Below are 23,595 nucleotides of genomic sequence, written 5' to 3'. Positions count from 1 at the left end.
TAATTTTTAATTATGTTATATAATAAAAAATAAAACTAAAATGTGATTCATCAATCTGAAAAAAAAAAAAGTTGAAGTGATTCGCGTCTATAGACGGTCACTTCAATTCTAAAGTCAGTAACTCTTTAGAAAAGATAAGTGTAATATATTATTTTGAGTTTAGAATGATCGGGTATATTTTTATTTTTATTCATATTTACTTTTATATTTTATGAAATTAGTTATTAAGTCTCGTGAAAATTCGATGGATATCAACTAATAAATAGAGAATTATGCAATTATATGTGTAGTGAGAATTTGTTAAATTATATTCGATAACTTATAAATAAATTTTTTATGAATATTTAGCCATTCAAAAAACGGTGAGTTATGGTGTAGAACAAACACTATGGTGTTCGAATATTTTTTCTATACGTAAAACTGTGTATTAATTTATCATATTCTTATTACGTTATACAATTAATAACTTATTTTATTTAATTATTATGTGGCACGGTTATTATTAATATTTTTATTATTTATTTTTAAAAATATATTAAAATATTTTTATTGTAAAATTTATATTTTTTAGAGTATTAATGGCTAAGTAGATAAAGTGATAAAATTGTTTAATGAAATAAAAATTTAAAGGTATTTTAATAGTTTTTAAAATTCCAAAGATCTAACTTTTTCATAATAACATTATCTAAAGACTTTTTAATATAATTAAAGTGTATTTTAAAATTATTTACCTTGGAATTAATATACTTTTTTTTTTGTCAACCCGGAATTAATCTACTTAGCTAAAATGGTTAGCTCTTAAGCTGATTTAACATTCTATAATTATGAATCTAGAATTGCAGTAGAAAACAAAAATCAAAAACTGAAAAATCCAGAAGTTAGAGAAATTGAAACACAAAAGGCTGATTTAACCTTTTTTGAGTTTAAAGGAATGAATTTTAATATTAGATATCTTCTTTTACAATTTCGTCAAAATAGAAAAAATCAACGCAAATGATCAATAGGCTGATTGTTCAGAGTCCCACAAGATTTATATAGATGAAAAAACTCTGTCAAGAGTTATGAATTAATTAGAGATTCTGAATTTCTAATTTCACCCAATGAAGTAATAAAATTTCCATAATTTTATGTGAAATTAAATATTAAAAAAAGGAAAAAAAATATAAATAGTGAGCTTCGAGATCATATACATGGAGGTAGTATTGGATTATAATTATCTGGGGGAGGCTTACCACAGTTTCTCTGTGGACTTTTGGCTCTCCCCAATTAACTGTCGAACCGCCTTATTATCAGATTATTATTTTTTATTACTTTTAGTCAATTAATAAAGAATTAATGAGAAAAAATATTTTATTTTATTTTTTATAATTAAATTATTTCATTGGCGAAGAATTAAATTAGGACTTATTCCATTTGTAGTCTTGGTCTTCAAGTTCAGTAGCTTTACCTTTCATTCATAAATAAATCGGAATTTTTCAAGTTCAGTAGCGTTGATGGTCCTTTTTGACTATTTCCAAAGCTCCTTTATGAAAAATTCTTAACAATTTTCCCGCAAATTGAAGCTAACAAGTTTCTTCCATGCTTTATTTATAATTTTACATCAACCCGCCAATTGATTTAACAGGTAAAAAAATATTAATTTTTTAAGGCATGGAGGTTCGTAAAAAGTAAGAAGCATCGTCAAAGATTGTGTTGAAACTTGCCTTAATAAAGCCACAGAAATTTACATGGACGCTATGGAATTGAAAATCTTTTTTCTGTTTCGGTGGGTAAGATCAGTGGGTTCTGCAATGCCAAAGCAAAGCAAAACCTGTAGCCACAAGGTAAACCAGAGATTATTTTGTGAACCCCAAAGGTGGGCCAGCGGTTGGTTTCACAAGAGCCATTTCATTAAATCAGACGGTCTGTAATGGGTATTTGACCTTTCCATGATGTTGCCATTTGTCGAAAAGTAAACACACAAACCTTTTCAATAACGTGGTCAGGTCAAAGTATGTCTCCTCTTTCAATTCCAGAAAAGGGAACTGTAAGAATAGTTTCCTGTTCCTTTCTTCTTCTCACACGTCAAAGAAAAATCATTTCTTTATTATTTGCTATCCCCCACTATAAATACCCATCACTGGTATTCATCCTCTGTCTCCAATCAAACCAAATTCACTTTCTTGTTCTTTAAATTCTATTTTCCTGCTCTTTTTTCTTTGTCAGAAGACATAACCATGGTGCTCTCAAAAATAGCTTCACAGTCTGATGTCTCCGTCCACTCCACCTTCGCCTCTCGCTATGTCCGGGAGTCGCTTCCAAGGTAATTAATTGTAATGGTGGTTTTTGTTTATTGTGCGTGTTTTTTTTTGTGAGGTCTTGTGGTCGGAATTAATGGTGGTGCGTTGATGTGTAGGTACAAGATGGCGGAGAACTCCATACCCAAGGAGGCTGCATTCCAGATCATAAACGACGAGCTGATGCTGGATGGGAAGCCGAGATTAAACTTGGCTTCCTTTGTGACTACTTGGATGGAGCCTGAATGTGATAAGCTTATGATGGACGCTATGAACAAGAACTATGTTGATATGGATGAGTACCCAGTCACCACTGAGCTTCAGGTATCTCTCTTTGCAGAAACACAGAGACAGGAACCCACAATTTTTTAATAGAAGAAATTTTGATTTGGTTAATCTGTATGTGCAGAATCGGTGTGTGAACATGATAGCACATCTGTTCAATGCTCCGCTGGGAGACTCAGAGGCGGCAGTGGGCGTCGGAACGGTGGGATCTTCAGAGGCGATAATGCTTGCAGGACTTGCCTTCAAGAGAAAGTGGCAGAACAAGCGCAAGGCTGAAGGAAAACCATATGACAAGCCCAACATTGTCACTGGTGCAAATGTTCAGGTCTGCTGGGAGAAATTTGCCAGGTACTTCGAGGTTGAGCTCAAGGAGGTGAAGCTAAGGGAAGGCTACTACGTGATGGACCCTGAAAAAGCTGTGGAAATGGTGGATGAGAACACTATCTGTGTAGCTGCCATCTTGGGTTCCACCCTCAATGGCGAATTCGAAGACGTTAAGCTTCTGAATGATCTGTTGGTAGAGAAGAACAAAGTCACTGGGTGGGATACTCCCATTCATGTGGATGCAGCTAGTGGTGGATTCATTGCACCATTCTTGTGGCCAGAACTTGAATGGGACTTCAGGCTTCCATTGGTGAAGAGCATCAACGTTAGCGGCCACAAATACGGGCTTGTCTATGCCGGAGTTGGGTGGGTCATATGGAGGAGCAAAGAAGATTTGCCTGAAGAGCTCATCTTCCACATTAACTACCTTGGAACTGATCAACCCACTTTCACTCTCAATTTCTCCAAAGGTAAGCAAATTATTAAATTAGTCAACATGATCAACACTCGCATAAATTTTTTTTCCAACAATTCACTAAATTGAGCTTGTAATTTGCAGGTTCTAGCCAAATCATTGCTCAGTACTATCAACTGATCCGCCTGGGCTACGAGGGATACCGAAACGTGATGGAGAATTGTCACCAAAACGCTCAAGTCCTGAAACAGGGACTAGAGGAAACAGGACGATTCAACATTGTTTCAAAGGACATTGGAGTTCCTCTGGTGGCATTTTCACTCAAGGACAATAGCCAACACAATGAATTTGAGATAGCTGAAACGCTACGGCGTTTTGGGTGGATTGTTCCTGCCTACACTATGCCGGCGGATGCTCAGCATGTGACGGTGCTCCGAGTGGTTATCAGAGAAGATTTCTCAAGGACTCTGGCGGAGCGCCTTGTGCTTGATATTGTAAAGGTGCTTAATGAGCTGGATTCGCTGCCGGCGAAAATCAATGCTAAAATGGCAGTAGTAGCTGAACAGAAGAATGGTAAGCTGATAAAGAAAACTGCGATTGAGACCCAGAGGGAAATCACCACCTACTGGAAAAATTTTGTCATGGCCAATAAGAATAACAAGAACACTATCTGCTAATAACTAGCTTAAAGCCTTCCAATTTAGAATTTACTCTAAATTCTAAATTTGATCCTATTTCTGAGTCTTCTAAAGTTATGGCAACCCTGTAACAGTGTTTTTTTTTTAATTGTTATTATTATCTCTTTTTGCTGGAAAGAGAGGATGTCATTTGAATTTTTTTTGGAAAGACTGAATTAATCAGTCATCCATTGTTATTGTTGTTATTAATATATATTTCCATTTAATAGAATTATTGTTATATTATTCACAATCATGGATTATTGAGTTTAAATATCAAAATTAAATGAATTAAAATATAAAATCATAAATATAGAGGCGAAAGTTGGCTTGTGGGTAGATGGAGAACTAGGATTTTATTTTTGCTATTTCAATGTGCTTGGTTTTGAAAGTGGAGAAACAGCTATTTCTTTCAAAGTTTATAGAAACTAAATAAATAATATATTATAAATCTACACCTTATAAATTTATATATTTTAAGTTATAAAACATTAATACTATTATAATTTTAAAAAAATTTCAAGGCCAAACTGAAATAACTTTAAAATGTAATTGTTTTGAAGTATAATCGTTTTGAACCAAAATCATTTTGAATAAAAACTAATTCGGATTGGGAAGCTCTATAATTTCAGAAAAAATCAAACCAAAACCAAATCGAGGCTAGCTCTATGCATGAATTTGGGTGTGAAAATTTGGGTATTGGGAAATGAGGACTACTTTGCAATTTGCATAGGCCTCTAGTTTCCTTAGTTATGGTCAGTCCATGAGTCCCCAAGGGCCTGGAGTGGGCAGCCCACAACCTAACCCAAAATACCCAAAATATTCTAAATTTGTTTAATATTTGAACTATGATGATTATTATTTATTTATTATTTTTTTTTTTGGAAAGAATTGATACCAACATACAGAAAATCAGAAAGATAATTATTTAAAAAACTTTACTTCAACTTAACTAAACTATAAATTATAAAATTTTCTCAAATATTAGTAAAATTTACCTTATTAATCAGGAAAAATGTAAAAGGCACGTAGAGGGAGTAGTGATTCTGTAAATTGTTGTGAGATCTTGTCAATGCTTTTCTGTGCTTATAAGTAGAAGTTTATTACAATGCCTTATTGGTCGTTTGTTGTTGCTTGGTACTCTCTCTATTGTGCTTTGGCTATTTGTTGTCCATAGTACTTGTAGCCATTCATCACCCTCTCTAAAAACTCTCATCATTATGTACTGCATGGTATAAAAATTATTCCCTCTACTATTTATTACAAGACCCCACTCTCAAAATTTTAAATTCATATAATTTATCATTGATTTTTTTTTTAAAAAAAAATAACATTTAGAAGGAGCGGTATATCTAAGATAATTTAATAATACTCGCAAAATTATTAATTAAAATATTACCAATTAAAACCATATTAATTAAATGGGCCTGGGTTGGAGATTTCCAAGCCTACAGCCCGATCCATTGTAGCCAAAAGTCCAATACATTGATTGATTTCTCAATTAATCTTTGGCACAAAACACCACAAACACGCATCACAATCTTCCTCCGCCGTCCGATAAACTTCAATCAAGTTAATGCACACAAACTACAATGTGTACAACACACATCTAGACAAACCTTTAGATTCAAACCCATGAAAAAAGGGTGGTGGTGGTCCACATCACCTTCTTTATACTGGGCCCCCACCAGCATGCCAAGATTTGGACCCACCATCAAGAAAAATACACCACCTCTCCTCCCTCGCCAGTCGCCACCCGCCAGCCAAAAAAAATACACCCTGTCCCCACCGTTAAAAATTTTATATCGACAGTTTGAAAATAATATCAATATCATTAAATCACAATTCCTTATTGATTATGCCATGCATCTCCCAATCAATATGATTTTAAGTAAAATCTTTCTCTTTAAAATTGAAGAAATAATATTTTATTTTTTAATAAGTTTGTTAGGCAAAATTATGAAACAGATAGGTTGAATTTAAATAAAAAAAAATTGTAATGAAAGGTAACTGATGTGACCCCACCAAGGGGAAGAATGTGGAAACGGTTGGTACCCACATATTAAGAAGGTAAAAGCTTAAAAGAAAGGAAAAGCTGAAATTTGAATTGTTTGTACTCAGCAGTAAGCATACATCTTTGTTCCTATTCTCTTTTTTTTTTTTTTTTCATCTTTACATGCACCAAACAACAACAAACAGGAAAGCATCATAACATCTGATATTATTTGGCCCCTTCACATCATAACCCTTCCATATACAAACCCATGAAAATTAATAAAGGTTTCCTGTGACCCCATTTTTCCATATCCCAAGACACACACCCACCCTTTAATTATTATTTTTTCTTTTATTTTTTGTTTACTTCGTTGACTGGCTACTCTTCTTCTTCGTCTTCTACAAATCATAGATTTATTTCCTTTTCTTTTTCACCAACTCTCCATATATATCATTTGCTATTTGCCCCCCAACATTTTCGTATATGGGTCGTCAAGACTTTTATCTCTGAGCTTCTTGGTTACTTAATTACTCCATGGCTTATTCTTCTTCTAGGTACTTTCATGGGTCTTCTTCCCTAGGTGGTTGCTGGGATCTTCAAAACCTTGGACTTCTCAACGCAGACACCATGTCTTTAGGTAGCTTTGATCGTCTTTTTCTTTTTTCTTTCCCCTTTCCGTTGTCTTTACACTGTTCGTGTCTGTTAAGGGTTCTTGTTCCTTGGTGGATAAATGTAGAAAATCTCATTGGTGTGAATTTATTTGCAGTTATGGATGGAGTTTCGCCGTTTTTCTCGTCTCTGGAGTCTGATTTCTCTACTGGGTATTTAGAAGATGCTTTGCTCGAATTCAGCGAACGTTCTAAACGGCGACGCTTGCTGTTGTACACTGATGACCATACCAAAATATCAGATGACCATCATTTTGCGAAGGTAATTCAGAAGTTCTGAATTCAGAGTAATTAAGGGTTTTAATTCTCTTTTTCTAATTAATCATTGGTTCTGATTATTCTGTACAGAGCTACTGGAATGAAAACTGCGAGTGGGAAATGTCTGAGAATTTGAGTTGCATGCGTCACCTTACCAGTAGTATTCATGGAGTTTCAGGTGATTTTCTAGATGATAGTTTATTATTTTTTTCTTCTTAATGCAAGTCTTGTCTGAATGTGTGTTCTGATGAATTATATGGATTTTAAATATAGAAGAACCCATAAGCACTTCTCTTAGCAATATGAGCGAAGAGGAAGCAAATGTTATCACAGAGATGAAAACACCAGAAGAAGAAATAGCAGCAACCCCTGAAATTCTCGATTCTTCATCTTCTTCCTTCAAAAACTCGGCCAAAAGAAAGTCCATATTCGAAAACGACAACCTGCAAGATCATTCTGGTAAACTTTCTCCCATGATTATCATTAATTAGTTTGTAAAATATGATTATATTATGTCTCAATTATCGTTAATTTATGAGTACATTTTCAGGTGAGGATAAGAGAAAGAAGAGGATGATAACAAGGGTGGTGTATCCATTTGCACTAGTGAAACCAGGAGGAGTTGAAGGTGACATGACCATAAACGATATCAATGAGAGGATATTAATGCCACCGACAAGGCCGGTGAGGCATCCGGTGGGTGATTTTGCTTGTAGGCCATGCGTATCAGCTGACGGACCAGGCCTTTCAGGGAAAGCTGTGGTGGCCCTTACAAGAATCCACACACAAGGAAGAGGCACAATCACCATTATCAGAACCAAAGGTTAAAGCTAGCTAGATGAGGATCTATAAACATATATAATTTTATATAGATATGCATGTGTACTCAACTACTCATTGCTACTCTGCTTAGTTCATGCTTTTGTCTGTTTGAAATTGTATAGAGAAAAAGAAAAAGATTTCATGCGTGTAAAATGGTTACTTTTACAGAGTTATAGTTAAAGATTGCTGAATGCTGAACCCAACAAGATCATTTTCCATAATCTGAACTCAAATGGAAGTGTGTAGGATAAAAAAGAAAGAATGGAAAAAGAGAGTTCAGAGAGAGTTGAGAAAGTTAAAAGAAAAGAAAAGAAAGGAAAAGAAAAGAAAAGAAAATAGAGAATATACAAAATCAAAAGTGGCAATGTTTCTCTGACAGAGACATCAGTCCTTGCCATGCCAATGTTTTGCTATTCCTATTTGGCATGCTTACTGTTGTACAATGGTCCTGATAAGCTTAGAGTTTGGCCAAAAAATTAAAGGGATGACTCCTGGAAGAAGCCTCAGGCCTGCCATGAAATCACTTCAACAATAAGGCTGGCAGTATCTGTGTATCTCAGCTTGAAGTGAGTTCTTCAGTTATACATATGGATATCTGATTAAACACTTAATTAATAATTAATATCATGATTGATTACATGATCCCTCTTCTCAAATGCCCATCCTTAATTCAATCTTCCACTCCCTTAATTTACTAAAATGGTTCATCTTTAATTAAGAATATAAAATCATTTTAATTATACTTTCAAAAAGCTAATCTGTATTAAAGAAAAAATGTAAATATATATTTATCCTATATGTACATGGTGACATAATTACAGGGTAGAAAATTAGCTAACCATGCACGTTCATGGCGAATTCTATGTACTACATGTGGATATACAGTACATGACTTCTGTGTCAAGTCCTGGATACCCATCAAAGAGTTCAAATTCTATCTACCATAATAGTGTAGATAGGTTGCAGAACAGCAGAGTTTAATAGATGTATAGCTCCTAAAACTCATAGATTGTTTCAATCATTCATCAAATATGAATATTATTATTATTATTATTATAGTGGCGGTTAGCTAAAATTCTTCAAGTGCTGTAATGTCCTGTCTGCATAGGTCAACACCCACCATGTTCAAAACTCACTTACTCCAACAAAATATCAAACACCTGGGGTCCCCATATCAGACCTAACCTGCCCCAGCAATCTATGATGAGTGATTGCATCCTAGATCACCACCCTTCAATACCCTTTGACCGAATCTTGTCAGGAAAATGTGTGGTGTTGATTGAGGCAGATCAACACAGCTTGGAAGACGGGCAACCTTAGCTGGAAGGCAAAAGTTGAGCGAGGCATGTGCCTACGTCTACGTGGTTGAAAACTTGGGTGGGGTAACCCTACACTTTCTTAAGTGAAAACGGCAATACAATTGTCATAAACATTTTATTTGAGTGAATAAATTAAAGATTTTATTTTTATAAATAAAATAAATATTTACTAAAAATATTTTATTCGAATAATATAATATACGTGATTATAAAAAAAAATTGAATGGGGTATGACAAAGATTATAAGGGGGTTTTTGTACTTTTGTCTCTTTGTTGAGACAATGATTATTGCTGTTTAGGTGAAGAAGCTTTTGACCTTTTATGGCATGTTGGTTTTCATTGCAAAAAATCTGACCAGGGGTAGGCCCCTATTTTGATAATTGTTAATTGTTTGCTTAATTTAAATTTCAAACTTTTCTTTATTACTTAATTATTTTTTTATCCAATCATAAATGTATATTAAAATCATTCTCCAAATTATAAAATTTCAACTTTAAAAACTTTTTTTAATTCTTATAAAATCAATGTCTAAACACTAAACTATAATTTGCAATAACATTATAAATCTAAGGTGATTAAAGCATAACTAATTTGATAGTGATGTCTTATTCAAATCATATTTCCTCTTTTCATTTACTTAATTTCTTAATTAAAAATTATAGCATATGACATTTAATTTTGAACTAAAGATAATAAATAAATAAATTATATAAAGTAAAAAAAAAATATTTTACTGAGAAATGTAATGGGTCTCCTGTTGGACACACGATAATATATGCACTTTTTTATTATTTATTTATTTAAATAGACTACAAAATTTTTAAAAGGAAAAACCTAGATATACGAGAGAATAACTTGTCTTTGCTTTTGGCTTTTCCAAATCCCAGATGGAGAGAATTGGATTCTCTTTCTGATTTTCATTTTGGGTATTGGGATTTCCAATCCTTGATTTAATTACAAGTAATCTTTACCTTTGAGGGAAAAAAAATTAATTATAAATAAATTTTGGTGTATAAAATATTATAAGTTGTTAGTTTAGTTGCCAAATGATGCCAAAAAGGTCGAAACGTGGTGTGATTGTGAGGCACGTGCTTTAAGTTTGGTGTTATTTGGGCTAAACTCGATACCAACTTAGGCCTGTGTTCAGGTCATTGCCATGAGCCCATGTCCAGCCAATGTATGCATGGCAAGCTTCTTTTTTTTTTTTTTTTTTTTTTTTTCCCTAAATCATTATCCATAACAAACAAAGACTATTAATAATTAATAAAATTTGGCAATAAGTGAAGCCCATCAACAGAACACAACAATAATGTATATGAATAAATGAAAGCATCCTAGTTGTAGTACAAAGGCCAAAGGCCAAAACCATCATTGACAATTAGCTTAAATAGGGTGATTGCTAGCCACGTACTTGTTAAGTTACTAGTTAACTACAAAATATAAGCTAATAATGAAGAAAAATTCTTACTCAATTTATAGTAAATTATAAATATATTTTTATAAGTGACCTCTACTATAATTTTAATATATATAATATATTTTAATTGATTGATATTAATATGTGTCAATATTCACCTATCAGCTTCCATTCTTTATTGATTCCTAATGATGACATATTCTTTACTATTTATTGTTCATTTTGATTAAGTAAGAGGATAATTGGTTGCACAAGTTATCCTTCCTCGTATGCTTGGTATTCGGATCGCTAAGTCTCCCTTTTATCAAGCCAAATGTGATCGTCGCCATAATCTCCAAAATTCTATAAATATAAAATTTCTTATCAGTTAATTAGTAATTTTAGATTCTACAGAAAAATAATAACTTACCTTATTTTCTAACAATATAAATATATTTTTAGTATATTTAAAGTATGCAATTCTAAACATTCATACTTTTTCTATTTGATATCATACTCACTCATAATTTTATTATATTGATTTAAGTGTCGAAATAACTGTCAACTCATATTTTTCTTTTATAGAGTGCCAACTCATAAAAAATATGACTTTTAAGTGTCATTAGATAATTTACCTTGTTCTAGGATTGCTCTAACCCCATAGCCAACATAAATTTCTCCAAACCTAGCTATTTCTATATCTCATTATAGGTGGCAGAGAAAGGGGCAAAACCATAATATGTATATATACATATGGGAAATATTTACTTAGACTCTGGTCCATCATGTACCAAACCAATTGTAAGGCACAAACAAATGAGTCTTCTATGAAAAAAAAAATTGGATCCTCATATTTATATCTTCAAATTGACTTGGTTTATGATCAACGAACCAAGTCGATTTAAGAATTTTTCCATTTATATTTATAAGGGTGACACACTCACTATGTCAGTTATCGATATGAGTTCGAGTGTCTTAAATATGAAGATTGAGGCAACATAATAGTAATGTACACACACGTGGTTTGTTGTGTTAGTAATATTTCATACAACCAATTTTTTTGTTGTAACTAAATATTATCTTTCATGTATATTTAAAAATTCAATATATTTTAATATAAAACAATTATTTACTTTTAATGTTCATTCAATTAAATATCGAGTAAAACTAAAATCCATAAAACTATACTACTATGTAAAGAAAATTTTAATGTGATTATAATTATGAGATTCTTATTGCATTTAAGTAATAACTCTAAATATTCCTGATCAATATTCTTATCATTGTTTAGATAATAATTAGAGCTATTGAGACAGATATATATTACGTTCTTTCCTTTTAGAGTAAACAACTAAAATCTCATAGATTAACATGTATGAGATATCTAAAATTAATATGTACGTGCTTATTTTATAAATAAGTAAATAAATATATTGAATTGACCCATCTGAAAAATTTATATGGAGAATAACATGTATTTATGGATTACTTAGGTGATAGTTATGTAAATAATTTTTTGATTTGAAATCAATAAATCAACTTATATAGGGACTTTTAATTGGAGATAAATTGGATATAGAGGTAACCGTATGAAATAAAGGTATTTATGTGATTGAAATAAATTTTTTCACGCTAAGTTTCTTATGGAATGTTCCATTTATTTTCTGTTAGTATTAATTATGAAATTTTTGTATAAGGTGTAATGAAATTAGCAAATTAGATTTGAAATTTCATTTAATAGGTCAATGACTAATAATGAGAACTAATATGATTTAACATTACAGATACACTCTGTCTATTAATTATTAAATAAAGACATTTATAATAAGGAAATATTAATTATAGTGAAAAAATATATATTGAAAAGTTAAGTCAAACTATTATTGACATTCAAAGTATTTGGATGGTCTTAACATGTTGCTAGATAATATTCTTGATTTTTAAATTAATTAATTAGTTAATTATATTTATTGTCAATATATTTAAAATCTAATAAATTACATATATAAAAATATCATAAAAAAAATAAAATGAGAAGTTAATTCGAGTATAACTTAATTGCATATAAGTTTTATAACATCATGATAAAATTGTAATTCGAAAGGACTACAATGTTAACTTAATTAATTAAATAGAAACTTAATTAAAATTGTTTAAAATTTATATGGTATATTTATTAAAGTTATGAGATATAATTATAATTTATTAATTTAATTTAATTAATTAATTAAATAAATATTATTATACTGAAATCCTAAATTTAAATATAAAAAAGATTTCTTATGAAAGCTTGTTGAGCCACAATAATTCAGAAAAATAATTAAAAGAAATAATTAAAAGTTAGGGTTCAAAGTTTTTTCTCCTTGAATTTATATTTGTTTCCAAAAAATAATATTTTTTGAAAAAATATTTATGAAGAAAATAATTTATTTTTATTTTTTAATTTAAAAAATAAAATATATTAATAAATGAATAAAAATATAAATAAAATTTTAAAGTTTAGAAAATGACTCTCTTTAAAAAAATAAAATAATTTTCTTTAAAGAGATATAAATTTTTTTAATTAAAAAAATATTTTTTATTAATTAATTTTTTACCAATTTTAACATATACAAAATATTTTCTAGCAAATAAACGAAGGTTGATTTTGAGTGTATTTTGAAAACGTATAAAATAAATATATATATATATATATTTATTTATGTATGGGTAAATCAATAAAAAGTTGAAAACTTGAGAGTGTTTTGTCACTACTTTTCATAAAATTGTAAACTTGTTTTAATTTTTATTTTAATGGTTTTCAATTATTATTGTGTCCTTTTTTATAAAAACAAAAGTAAAGAGAATAATAAAAGAAAAAATATTCTCAATATTCCTCTATTTATTTATTTTTAATAACATGAAAAGTTTAATTTTAAAATACTTCATTAGTAATAAATATCTTAAAACATTTATATTTTAATAAATAAATATTTATATTTGAATTAAAATAAAAATTATTTTTTAAATGAAGGGATATATATATATATATATATATATATATGTATTTTAAATTCAGAAAAAAGTCTATCCCTTCTTTTCTTAAACTAATTAATGAAATATAATATTTTTAATTTCAAAATTAAACATTTCATTTTATTTAAAAAAGAGAATAAATCAAAAAATGTTAGAGAATAATTTTCCTTCATTATTTTCTTTATTTTTGTTTGAATAATAATAATAATAATGATAATGATAATAATAATGATAATGATAATGCTACAGGGGAATTGATGATGTGGCTAGAATAAAATTATATTGTTATTGGTCCATTTATAAGATAAATAAAGTAAAGTGATTGGCACTTACAACGGTCACTTTGATACTTAAGTTAGTGAGTTAAAGAGGAGGGTAAATATAATATTTAGAACATAAGAATTGTGGTGTGAGAGAATAATGTATTTTTTCTCTGTGATCGTATTTTCTTTATATTGTAAGAATGTAGGGATAAATATAATATTTTTTAATAATTCGATATGATGTGGTTGATTCGTTGGTAAAAGATTTTCACCAGCTAATTGATCGAGAATTCTATAATTGTAGACATAAAAGGGATTTGCTGAATTATAACCGTTAATGGTAATTTTCTTAAGAGTCTTGCCTTGAAGTTGAGAAGACGAGTCTATCTAATATGAGGTTGACTTATTTTTGAGATCAACTTGAAACACCCGAATCCTCTTTTCTACATGTGAAATTACATATAAATTTATGAAATATTTGTCATGTAATTCATCTTATGGTGATAGTGTAACAGTTTACTGTCTACTTACATGAATCTTATATAATATAAAATAAATAATAATAATTAAAAATAAATATAAATAAATAATTGAACAAAATATTTATAATTATTTCAAAATAAATGAAATAAAAAATAAGGTAGAGGTATATAACAGATCCACATTTTAATTTAAGTAAAATACATCTTCTTTAGTGTAATATTTTTAATCCAATTAAGCTATCTATTTAGGCTTTATCTATTAAATTGGCTATAGTAATTTTCAATATTAAAATTAAAGAGCATAATTGCTATTTTAAAAAAAATAAAAATTATAGAAGACATTGCTTAAAAAATTTAAATAATTTATCGTGCTTTAATTTTAAATAAATTTTATTTTTATTCATCTGATTTTGTTTATTTTATTTTAAAATTTTCAATTGTAATAATAATCAAATTATTTGATGTAGATGAATACACCACATGCCATGTTACTTAAATGGATTATATATTTCTTATAATGTTAAAATAATAGTTTGATGGTAAATTAAAATTATTTTAAAAAAATAAAAGTTATTTTTATTGATTTCTCCAGGAGATCAACATATGAAATGAGAAGCTAGTAAAATGGGAATCTTAGTTAATAAACCAAGAGATCCATGGAAATTTGCATCTGAGGCATTATAAACGTAATAATCGAGAGTAATTAATTTTAAATTTTATAAAAAAATTTATATCGAATTCAAAAAATGTAAAAAAAATTTAATTTTTATTTAAAAAGTTCATTAAAATATATAATAGTTTTTTTAAAAAAAAATTTTGAGTTGGATGATTTTTAAAAATATGACGACAACCACAATTTGATCGCAAAGTTTTAACTCTAAATTCTATCATTTTATATTTTAATTATTTTTAAACTTTTTTCATAATTTTTTAAATTATAGTTTTTTACTGTGATAAATACTTTTTTATTACCAATGCTTTTGAATTTTTAAAAGTTTATAAAATTTTTTTATTTCTAATTCTTTTGAATTTCGTCAAATTAAATAATATTAATTAAATTTATTTTTAAATAATATTAATTAAATTTATTTTTAAATAATATTAATTAAATTTATTTTTTTTTTTAAAACAAGAGCGAATCCCAAAAACATCCAAATCAAGCTCTTTCTTTCTATAGTGTTTTGGCATGGCATGGAAGTATACTCACATTTTAATTTAAGTGATGTGCATCTTCGTTAATCCAATTTTAGCTATCTATTTTGGCTTTATATATTAAATTGGTTATAATAATTATCAATATTAAAATTGACTTAAAAAATTATTAAAATTAAAGATCATAATTGCTAAATTTTGTTAAAAAATAAAAAATGTAGGAGGCTTAATGCTTAAACAAATATAAATATTTTCCTGTACTTTAATTTTAAATAAAGTTTATTTTCATTCATTTTGATTTTTTATTTTTATTTATTTGATTTTTAAATATTCAATTGTAATAATCAAATTATTTGATGTACGTGAATTAACTACATGCCATATGTTATTTAAATGGATTTATGGATTCTTTTTAAAAATGGATTAATGCAATCTATATTTCTTATTAAAAAAATAGTTTTATGAATTAAAAAATAATAATTCATTTTAAACATTTTGGTTAGAAATAATTTAACTAGATAAAATTAAAATTAATGCAATAATTTTGATTAAAATGAAATATTAGAAGTAATAATTTTTTTTTTATTATTAATACGATATAATAATCATTTAAAATAAATTATGAGTAGTACACGCAAAAAATAGGCAAATTTTACTATTTTTTGCTCAATTTCTCATGGAGTTAAATTCTCATCAGTACCAGTTAAAGTAATAACTCCCGGCCTCTGATTTCCATATAAAGGACACGCCGAATATAAATACGCTCTTTAACTTCTATTCTAATAGATTAAATATCTTTCATAAGGAATCGTAATAAGATGTGACGATTTCTTTCATAAGAAATCGTAATAAGATGCGACGATTTTTTTCAGGAAATCTCCAGCGAAAAATACACACTATTCCTTCTTTTCTATCGAATCGATCATAACCACTACCTAGTGACTATAAAACTACTTGATTATAATTTGATCAGAATATTATTACATATGCTTTGATGTAATGGTCACGTTTATATCACTTGGAAGTGTTACAATTTTAATTATTCAAACCTAATAATTAAACGTGGAATATGAATTATTAAAATTAAAAATGCGCATTATAAGTCTAAGAACTGGAGATCGGTGGGTGTAGTGGCCTAATTTGTCTTGAGCTGGATTGACGGTGACTATATATTATTTAATTTTTATTAGGCTTCCATTACTATTTTTATAACTTATCCTCACCAAGGATAAATTCTGCACATAAAAATTGTTTTTAATTTATAATAATATAATTATTATGTATAAAAATTTTAAATGGATCAACAAAGTTAATATATTAATAGAGAAAATTCCAAATATATACAATAATTTCATTTAAATGGAATTCTAATTACATAAACTATACTTGAATTTCTTTTCAAAAAAAAAAAAAACTATGCTTGAATTTTAATTTAAAATTTTCTTCTAAGTTAGTTGTGTGTATATATATATTTTATTAAATTTAATAACTTATAAATTGTACAATTTTCATAGATTGCGAGACATGTATGTTACTTAAATAACTTGGTTCCCAAAAAGGATAATTAAATATTAAAATGGGTAGGGCACATAATCTTTCGATGTCTACAATCCAAAAAGACGGCTAAGGTGTCTGAAATAAAGATACTCGGACTAATATTCTTGGATGATTGAATAAAACTTTAATGTTCGTTTAATTGCAAACATAATTTATGTCGAGATAGTATGATTCCAGTCGACTTAATATTAAATAAGTTAGATTGTTCATTTTTAATAAACCGTCTAAAAAGTTTATAAAAATATCATTGTCCATTTTAAAGTCGACTTAATATTAAATAAGTCGATTATTATTTTTAATAAACCGTCTAAAAAGTTTATAAAATTATCATTGTCCATTTTGAAGGAACTTATCATAAGAATAACTTGTACAGAATCAAGTATATATATCCCTTCGAGGAGAGTTTCACTTTATTTTCTATAATATCTTAATTTTCATTCCAACTCCAACTTTAATATCTCTAAAAAAGCCATACATCTATGTTATTATACTCATTTATTAAATCAAACTCATATACTATCACTGCAAATTTCGGTTCACTTCATCCAGTGAAATTTCGAATTTCACAAACATCAAAACTTAAAAAGACTAATTTGATGTTAATATTACAATTCTTATATGAAATTTTAATTATATATTATATTAGGAATTCTTTTACGAATGGTATACTGTACGTAATTTCTTAAATTTACTCAAATTTACTTATTATAACAGACTAAAATCGTGATTAATTTTGAAGAGAAAATTTTTTTTAATATAAATTTTATAAATTTAATTTATAAATTTTATATAATTTAATTTAAAAATAATATAATATGAATATTAGAATTTAAAATAAATATTATTGTTAAAATGTTTTTACATAAATTAACTATATAACTAATGGAGTTAAAAAAAATTGGAATTTGAGACCTAGTTCAATTGGCGGATATCCTACTGTTTTCACCCCTCGTCGTCACTGTTCGGCTGTTCCAAGTCTAATTGTTTGACATTGAACAGCGGCCACAGCCACTCGTCACTCGTAACATACCAAAGTGGTGGGCCTCTCATTTTGAGTTCCCAGACGCTTTCGCTCGTCGATATATACATTTTCTCGTACCTCTGTCCCCTATCATATGCGTGCAAGAAAAATAGAGTCCAGTTCCCGATTCTAACTCTAATTTATTAATATCTAAACTAATATAAGACTCTGTATATGGAAGAAGTGGAGCTCGGGGCTGCAACAGGTTCACCGGCGACCATGAATGAGGTGGTTGTGGACTCCACCAGTACCGGTTTCACTCAACGTGGTTACCAGTACCAACCCAAGGTGGATACTCTTATTTCTTCATAAATAATGTGCTGTGCATTTTCATTCTCTCCGTTATCGATTTTTCTTGGAAATTTTGTATATTTGACGAGTATGGTTTACTGGGTTGTTATAATTTCTCCTGAAATTGAGTTTCATCGGAATGAATTGTATAAAGCAGGAGAGCGGTCGATGGGGGACATTAGTACTAGCTTACAAGACATTGGGAGTTGTGTTTGGAGGGCTTGTGACATCACCGTTGTATGTGTACCCATCAATGCCTTTGAACTCTCCAACGGAGGAGGACTATTTGGGAGTCTATAGCATCATGTTTTGGACTCTCACTCTCATTGGTGTAGTCAAATATAGCGGCATAGCTCTTAAGGCTGATGATCATGGCGAAGGTATACATTCACTTTTTTTTTTTTTTCCCATTATCTCTATTATTTGTATATCTTCTTGAAGTTTTCTATTGGTTTAGCGGATAAAATTTTTCAGTGAAGCTAGTAATTTGTATCTTTTTCTTTTCAACTTTTTTCGACTCTAAAGCGTTATAGGAACTACAAACATGGAGAAAAGAAAAACGTTCGACTAAAATCCCCTTAGAGGGAACCTGTGTTATAGATTTTTTCTTTTTTGAAGCTGTAGATCACACGAAGGGGTAGAATCATATCCCAGCAAGCAAACATTTTTGTTTGTTTGGATTCTATGTTAATTAGGACGTGTTCTGTAAATTACAGTCTGCCTGAAATGGCCAGCTTTTGCTTCCTAGACTGTTGAATAGATCTTTTATCTGCAATCTTAGAAATTTGCTAGTTGATTTCTTCCTTCTTTTTTGCTTTAGAACAATACAAGTGGGGAGCTGAAGTCCTGCCTACCTGTCCTTTGTGCGCGTTCTCTTGTAGAGAAACCTTATATATTATTGGGTCTCACTTGGAAAATGAATTTCGATATTTTGGTGTGCACATATGGAGTTTGAAACAAAAAATTAACGATTTTATTATTCTAGAGTTGGAATTTGCATAAAATCTTTATCACTTGCTGAATTCAGGAACTGTGCAGGTACAAATATAATATTACTCAGATCTAAATGGATTCTGATCATCTGGCCACAAAAATATGTGCTTACAGTTTCGCGTTAATGATTTGTTTAATCTCCTAGCTTTTCAGTGCCTTAGGTTGGCATGCAAGAGGGCTTAATTCTTTCCCTGTGCAACTATAAAAACTGCTGAATGCATGTGTTTTCTTCAATTCAATTCTTAATTCATGAGACAGGAAGCTAAACTAGTTGCTAGAAGCAAAGTATCCTGAAGTTATGATAACTGATACCACTTCAGGTGGAACATTTGCCTTGTACTCCCTGCTCTGCAGAAATATAAATATTGGAATCCTTTCTTCCAAACATGTAAAATCAAATGCAAGTTTCTCAATCTCTGCCTTGCAAGGAGGCACTGAGAATAAGTGTAGGCTTGGGAAATTTTTTGAAAGCAGCATTGTTTCCAGAAGGTTGCTACTTTTCATTGCTATGTTGGGAACATGTATGCTAATTGGAGATGGGATACTTACGCCTGCAATCTCAGGTTTGTCGGATTGTTCTTTTTTAAAATGTTTTTATCATTTCAATTTCGCCTTTTTATGGATTGTTTTCTATAATTCAGTGTTGTCTGCAATGGATGGAATAAGAGCACCATTTCCTGCTGTCAAGAAATGTAAGTATTCATGCATGCTGAAATTTATTATTATTATTATTATTATTATTTCAAATTGGGATTGTTTTCTATGAGATTAGAAGTTCACTGGTACCTGATACTGCAGCTTTGGTGGAAGCTCTCTCTGCGATCGTTCTGGTTGTTCTGTTTCTATTACAAAAGTTTGGCACCTCACGAGTTAGTTTTCTCTTTTCCCCTATTATGGGTGCATGGACCCTATGTACCCCACTAGTGGGGATTTATAGCATTATACGACATTATCCTAGCATTTTCAAAGCTATATCACCACACTACATAGTTAACTATTTTTGGAGAAATGGAAAGAATGGGTGGCTGTCGCTTGGTGGCACTATTCTCTGTATTACAGGTGAGCTTGTTACTTGAATTTATGTTGGTTCTAAACCAGCAGTTCAATCCTTTTTCGTTTATACCATATTAATGCATCCCTCTTGAGCACATCAGCAGGTAAGCTTCAGACAATTTATAGTGGTGTCCTTTTCTTATTTGGAAAATCTGGAGAAGGCCGTAACTTGTCTAAAGCTGGATATACTCCCTATCTCAGCCGTTCAAATAGTTTAGACTTTAGACCCTATGTAAACTTCCAGAATATGTTCCAAAAATACATTCTTCTGATACAAGTCAGGTTCAAATTTTTCATTAATTTTGGAGAGCCCAAACACATAATTTCTCACCTTTTTTGCTAAAAGCATTTCACCTTATTAACCTTATGTTTATCCTATTACCCTCTTAACTTATAAAAAATAACTTAATCCTTGCAAAATTTTCACTCGCTTCTATGTAACAGGTTATTCAATTTTATTGCTTCTACAACACAAGCATTAAGTTATTCCATAATTAAAAGTTGAAAAGAAAAGCTGATATGCATCCACTCTCACATTGTAAGGATTAAGTTATTCACAATTTCAAACTTGAAGGGATTAATAGGGTGAAGATAAAGTTGAAGAATGAAAAAACTTTTTATAACAAGGACAAAATTATGCATTCAGCCTTTTAGTGATGAGATCACAGGTCTGGCCTTTGATTAGATGGTCTACACTTGCTCGCATTGCCAGCTAATGTAAAAGAAAATGATGTCGGAAGTGTGAAATTTACAAGCATTATAGTATGTCCTTTCCTTTCAATTTTAAGATGCTGAAACAGATATGTGCACTTCTTTAAGTGGTTCTTTCTGTGACAGGCTCAGAGGCAATGTTTGCAGACCTTGGTCATTTTAACAGGACTTCTATTCAGGTTAGCTGTTAACTTCCAATATTATTATTTCTGGTTTATTGAATTCGTATAACGAGGCTTCCTCACAAATTCTTTCCTACCAGCTGGCTTTTCTATTTACAATATATCCATCACTTGTTCTGACATATGCGGGGCAAACAGCATACCTTATTAGGAACCCTAATGATCACAAAGATGGATTTTATAAGTTTATACCTGGAACAATTTATTGGCCGATCTTTGTGATTGCCACATTGGCTGCAATTGTGGCAAGCCAGTCACTTATATCAGCCACCTTTTCTGTCATCAAGCAATCTGTTGTACTGGACTATTTCCCTCGGGTTAAGGTGGTGCATACATCTTCTAAAAAAGAGGGTGAAGTTTACTCCCCAGAAGTCAATTACATCCTAATGATCCTTTGCGTTGCTGTTATACTTATTTTTGGAGATGGACAAGACATTGGAAATGCTTTCGGTTAGTACCACTTTCTTAATAATTCATTTAACAACCATTGAATTCTTTCATTTATCTTTAATGTTGTCACAAGTAGCGGCATATTCTATGATGACTTTCTTTGTTTGTTTTTTTTTTTTTTTTTTTTTTTAATTTACTTTATTTGCTTTGTTGCTTTTATCAGTAGATGAAGCATTACCCGTTCATCCAGTGGTAGTTCTTTACAAAGTAGGATTTAATTGTGCTAAAAGTAAACTTAGAATTTCTCGCAATTAGTGGTTGGATTGTTTAACATCTCAGCTACACAAATTATAGACTGAAAAAAAAAAAAAGGATAGAATAGGATGCAGTGCTTAATGTCACACATTGTTATCATATTTAAATAAAAAGCAGCATATTGACAATGAATCTTACAAGAGCATATTGTTATCATATTTAAGTAAACTTCTATTGCTGGTACAACCTTCTAATTCATTTATTACACCTTGCCTTCAGGTGTTGTTGTTAGCCTGGTAATGCTTATTACCACGCTATTACTGACACTAGTCATGATCATAATATGGAGGACTCCACCATTGCTGGTTGCACTTTACTTTTTTGTATTTTTTACAATGGAAGGTGTTTATGTCAGCGCAGTTTTAACTAAAATACCTGAGGGTGGTTGGATTCCATTTGCCATATCTTTTTTTCTTGCTTTTATCATGTTTGGCTGGTTCTATGGGAGGCAGAGAAAGATAGATTACGAGTTAACTCACAAGATAGACATGGAAAGACTTGGACTACTATTGTCCACTCCAGGCGTTCAGCGAGTTCCCGGATTGTGTTTCTTTTACACCAACATTCAAGATGGTCTGACTCCTATGCTTGGACATTATGTTAAAAACATGAAATCTCTTCACAAAGTAACTATTTTCACCACACTTCGATACTTGTTGGTTCCAAAGGTTGCTACGCATGAGAGGATTGTTATCAACAAATTGGGACTCAAAGGAATTTATGGGTGTGTGATTCAATATGGCTATGCAGATTTTCTAAATCTTAAAGGAGATGACTTTGTAAGCGAAGTTACCAACAGCTTGCGGGAGCATATACAAAACTGTAGAATCTCTTTACCATCTGATCCTCAAGAGGTTCATGAAGAGATTTCTGCCTTTGAAGAGGCAAAGCTGGCTGGTGTAGTTCACATTCGTGGGAAGACAAGATTTTATATAGGTGACAACTGCAGCTGGTTTGACAGAATGATGCTTGCATTTTATGAAGTCTTGCACAGCAATTGTAGATCTGCACTGCCAGCTCTCGGTGTGCCACCAACACAGCGTATCGAGGTTGGAATGCTATATGAAGCTTGAAATGATAGGTTATCATGGACATTATACGTTTCTATATGAGTTGTACACACACAGAAAACATCATGGAAGAGGGGAATTACTCAAAACGCACTAAAAAGGGTGATCACATGTATAAAGCATTCCCTAGTTGTAGGATCGCAAGGGTTGATAACTTGATGTACACAACTTAAGGCAAAGAGGTTGTTTCGTGGCTTGTATTTGTGACCTTCAAGTCACAAGTTGAGGTAAGTTAATCATTATAAAGTTACCCTCTTAGACAAAGTGCAATAGGGCATTTACTTTTTGTAAGTGGTCTTTTCTTTGCAGTTGTGAGTCGTAATAAATATAACACTTGGTTTATTATTGCTCTCCACTAAAAATTTGCAAGTAGATATAAATTCTGATGAATCAGATTATTCTACCTTAAGCCAATGATTGAGATTGGAAAAAAGAAGTGATGTGAGAAGTACTTGCAGTTGGTAACACCCTGAACAAAATGGTTGATTCAAAAGAATCTGGGGGTCTCACCTACCAGTTTCATTTCCTTTCCTCCTTGGATAGTTTTGCCAGGTCTGCTACATGTCCATTGGCTTTTGAAAGGAAGAATTTGGCAAAATTTTCAATTGCTCAAGTTCAGAGAACTAGGTTTTGGAGAGCAAACAACATGTCAGCCTTAGCTGAG

At 30.4% G+C, this 23,595-nt stretch overlaps 3 protein-coding genes across 6 annotated transcripts; all 3 read left to right on the top strand.

Moving 5' to 3' along the window:
• The first annotated feature begins 2,132 nt into the window (after window positions 1-2,132).
• LOC110604540 (glutamate decarboxylase 4) lies at window positions 2,133-4,100 on the top strand. Its single transcript, XM_021742744.2, has 4 exons — window positions 2,133-2,302; window positions 2,396-2,600; window positions 2,686-3,355; window positions 3,445-4,100. Exons 1-4 carry the CDS (start codon window positions 2,217-2,219, stop codon window positions 3,975-3,977), a joined length of 1,494 nt encoding a protein of 497 aa, XP_021598436.1. The 5' UTR covers window positions 2,133-2,216; the 3' UTR covers window positions 3,978-4,100.
• A 2,231-nt stretch (window positions 4,101-6,331) lies between these two features.
• Window positions 6,332-7,927, top strand: LOC110604981. 2 transcript variants are annotated; one of them, XM_021743261.2, is made up of 5 exons: window positions 6,332-6,610; window positions 6,740-6,903; window positions 6,990-7,077; window positions 7,176-7,358; window positions 7,450-7,927. In XM_021743261.2, exons 1-5 carry the CDS (start codon window positions 6,508-6,510, stop codon window positions 7,725-7,727), a joined length of 816 nt encoding a protein of 271 aa, XP_021598953.1. In that variant the 5' UTR covers window positions 6,332-6,507; the 3' UTR covers window positions 7,728-7,927. The 2 variants fall into 2 exon arrangements, with proteins under 2 accessions (XP_021598953.1, XP_021598952.1); XM_021743260.2 differs by having other exon boundaries at window positions 6,345-6,610; window positions 7,173-7,358.
• A 9,967-nt stretch (window positions 7,928-17,894) lies between these two features.
• LOC110604746 (probable potassium transporter 17) lies at window positions 17,895-23,273 on the top strand. Of its 3 annotated transcripts, none has more exons than XM_021743033.2 (8): window positions 17,895-18,214; window positions 18,372-18,597; window positions 19,531-19,773; window positions 19,852-19,902; window positions 20,009-20,269; window positions 21,101-21,153; window positions 21,237-21,606; window positions 22,081-23,273. In XM_021743033.2, exons 1-8 carry the CDS (start codon window positions 18,101-18,103, stop codon window positions 22,932-22,934), a joined length of 2,172 nt encoding a protein of 723 aa, XP_021598725.1. In that variant the 5' UTR covers window positions 17,895-18,100; the 3' UTR covers window positions 22,935-23,273. The 3 variants fall into 3 exon arrangements, with proteins under 3 accessions (XP_021598725.1, XP_021598726.1, XP_021598727.1); XM_021743034.2 differs by having other exon boundaries at window positions 17,896-18,214; window positions 18,375-18,597; XM_021743035.2 differs by lacking the exon at window positions 17,895-18,214 and having other exon boundaries at window positions 18,464-18,597; window positions 19,038-19,773.
• Window positions 23,274-23,595: the final 322 nt, after the last annotated feature.

Source organism: Manihot esculenta, chromosome 17 (assembly GCF_001659605.2).
Source record: "Manihot esculenta cultivar AM560-2 chromosome 17, M.esculenta_v8, whole genome shotgun sequence".
In the NCBI taxonomy this organism is placed as follows: Eukaryota; Viridiplantae; Streptophyta; class Magnoliopsida; order Malpighiales; family Euphorbiaceae; genus Manihot; species Manihot esculenta.
The sequence above is the reverse complement of the archived record's forward strand: the minus strand, read 5'-3'. Positions and strand labels throughout refer to the sequence as shown.

Excerpts from the sequence above, each read along its gene's own strand:
- LOC110604540 (XM_021742744.2), top strand. The coding sequence starts at position 2,217 with ATGGTGCTCTCAAAAATAGCTTCACAGTCTGATGTCTCCGTCCACTCC. Across the intron at positions 2,601-2,685 it reads CAGTCACCACTGAGCTTCAG|AATCGGTGTGTGAACATGAT; the intron begins GTATCTCTCTTT and ends CTGTATGTGCAG. Across the intron at positions 3,356-3,444 it reads CACTCTCAATTTCTCCAAAG|GTTCTAGCCAAATCATTGCT; the intron begins GTAAGCAAATTA and ends TGTAATTTGCAG.
- LOC110604981 (XM_021743260.2), top strand. The coding sequence starts at position 6,508 with ATGGCTTATTCTTCTTCTAGGTACTTTCATGGGTCTTCTTCCCTAGGT. Across the intron at positions 7,078-7,172 it reads TAGTATTCATGGAGTTTCAG|AAGAACCCATAAGCACTTCT; the intron begins GTGATTTTCTAG and ends TTTTAAATATAG. Across the intron at positions 7,359-7,449 it reads CAACCTGCAAGATCATTCTG|GTGAGGATAAGAGAAAGAAG; the intron begins GTAAACTTTCTC and ends GTACATTTTCAG.
- LOC110604746 (XM_021743033.2), top strand. The coding sequence starts at position 18,101 with ATGGAAGAAGTGGAGCTCGGGGCTGCAACAGGTTCACCGGCGACCATG. Across the intron at positions 19,903-20,008 it reads ATTTCCTGCTGTCAAGAAAT|CTTTGGTGGAAGCTCTCTCT; the intron begins GTAAGTATTCAT and ends CTGATACTGCAG. Across the intron at positions 20,270-21,100 it reads CACTATTCTCTGTATTACAG|GCTCAGAGGCAATGTTTGCA; the intron begins GTGAGCTTGTTA and ends TTTCTGTGACAG.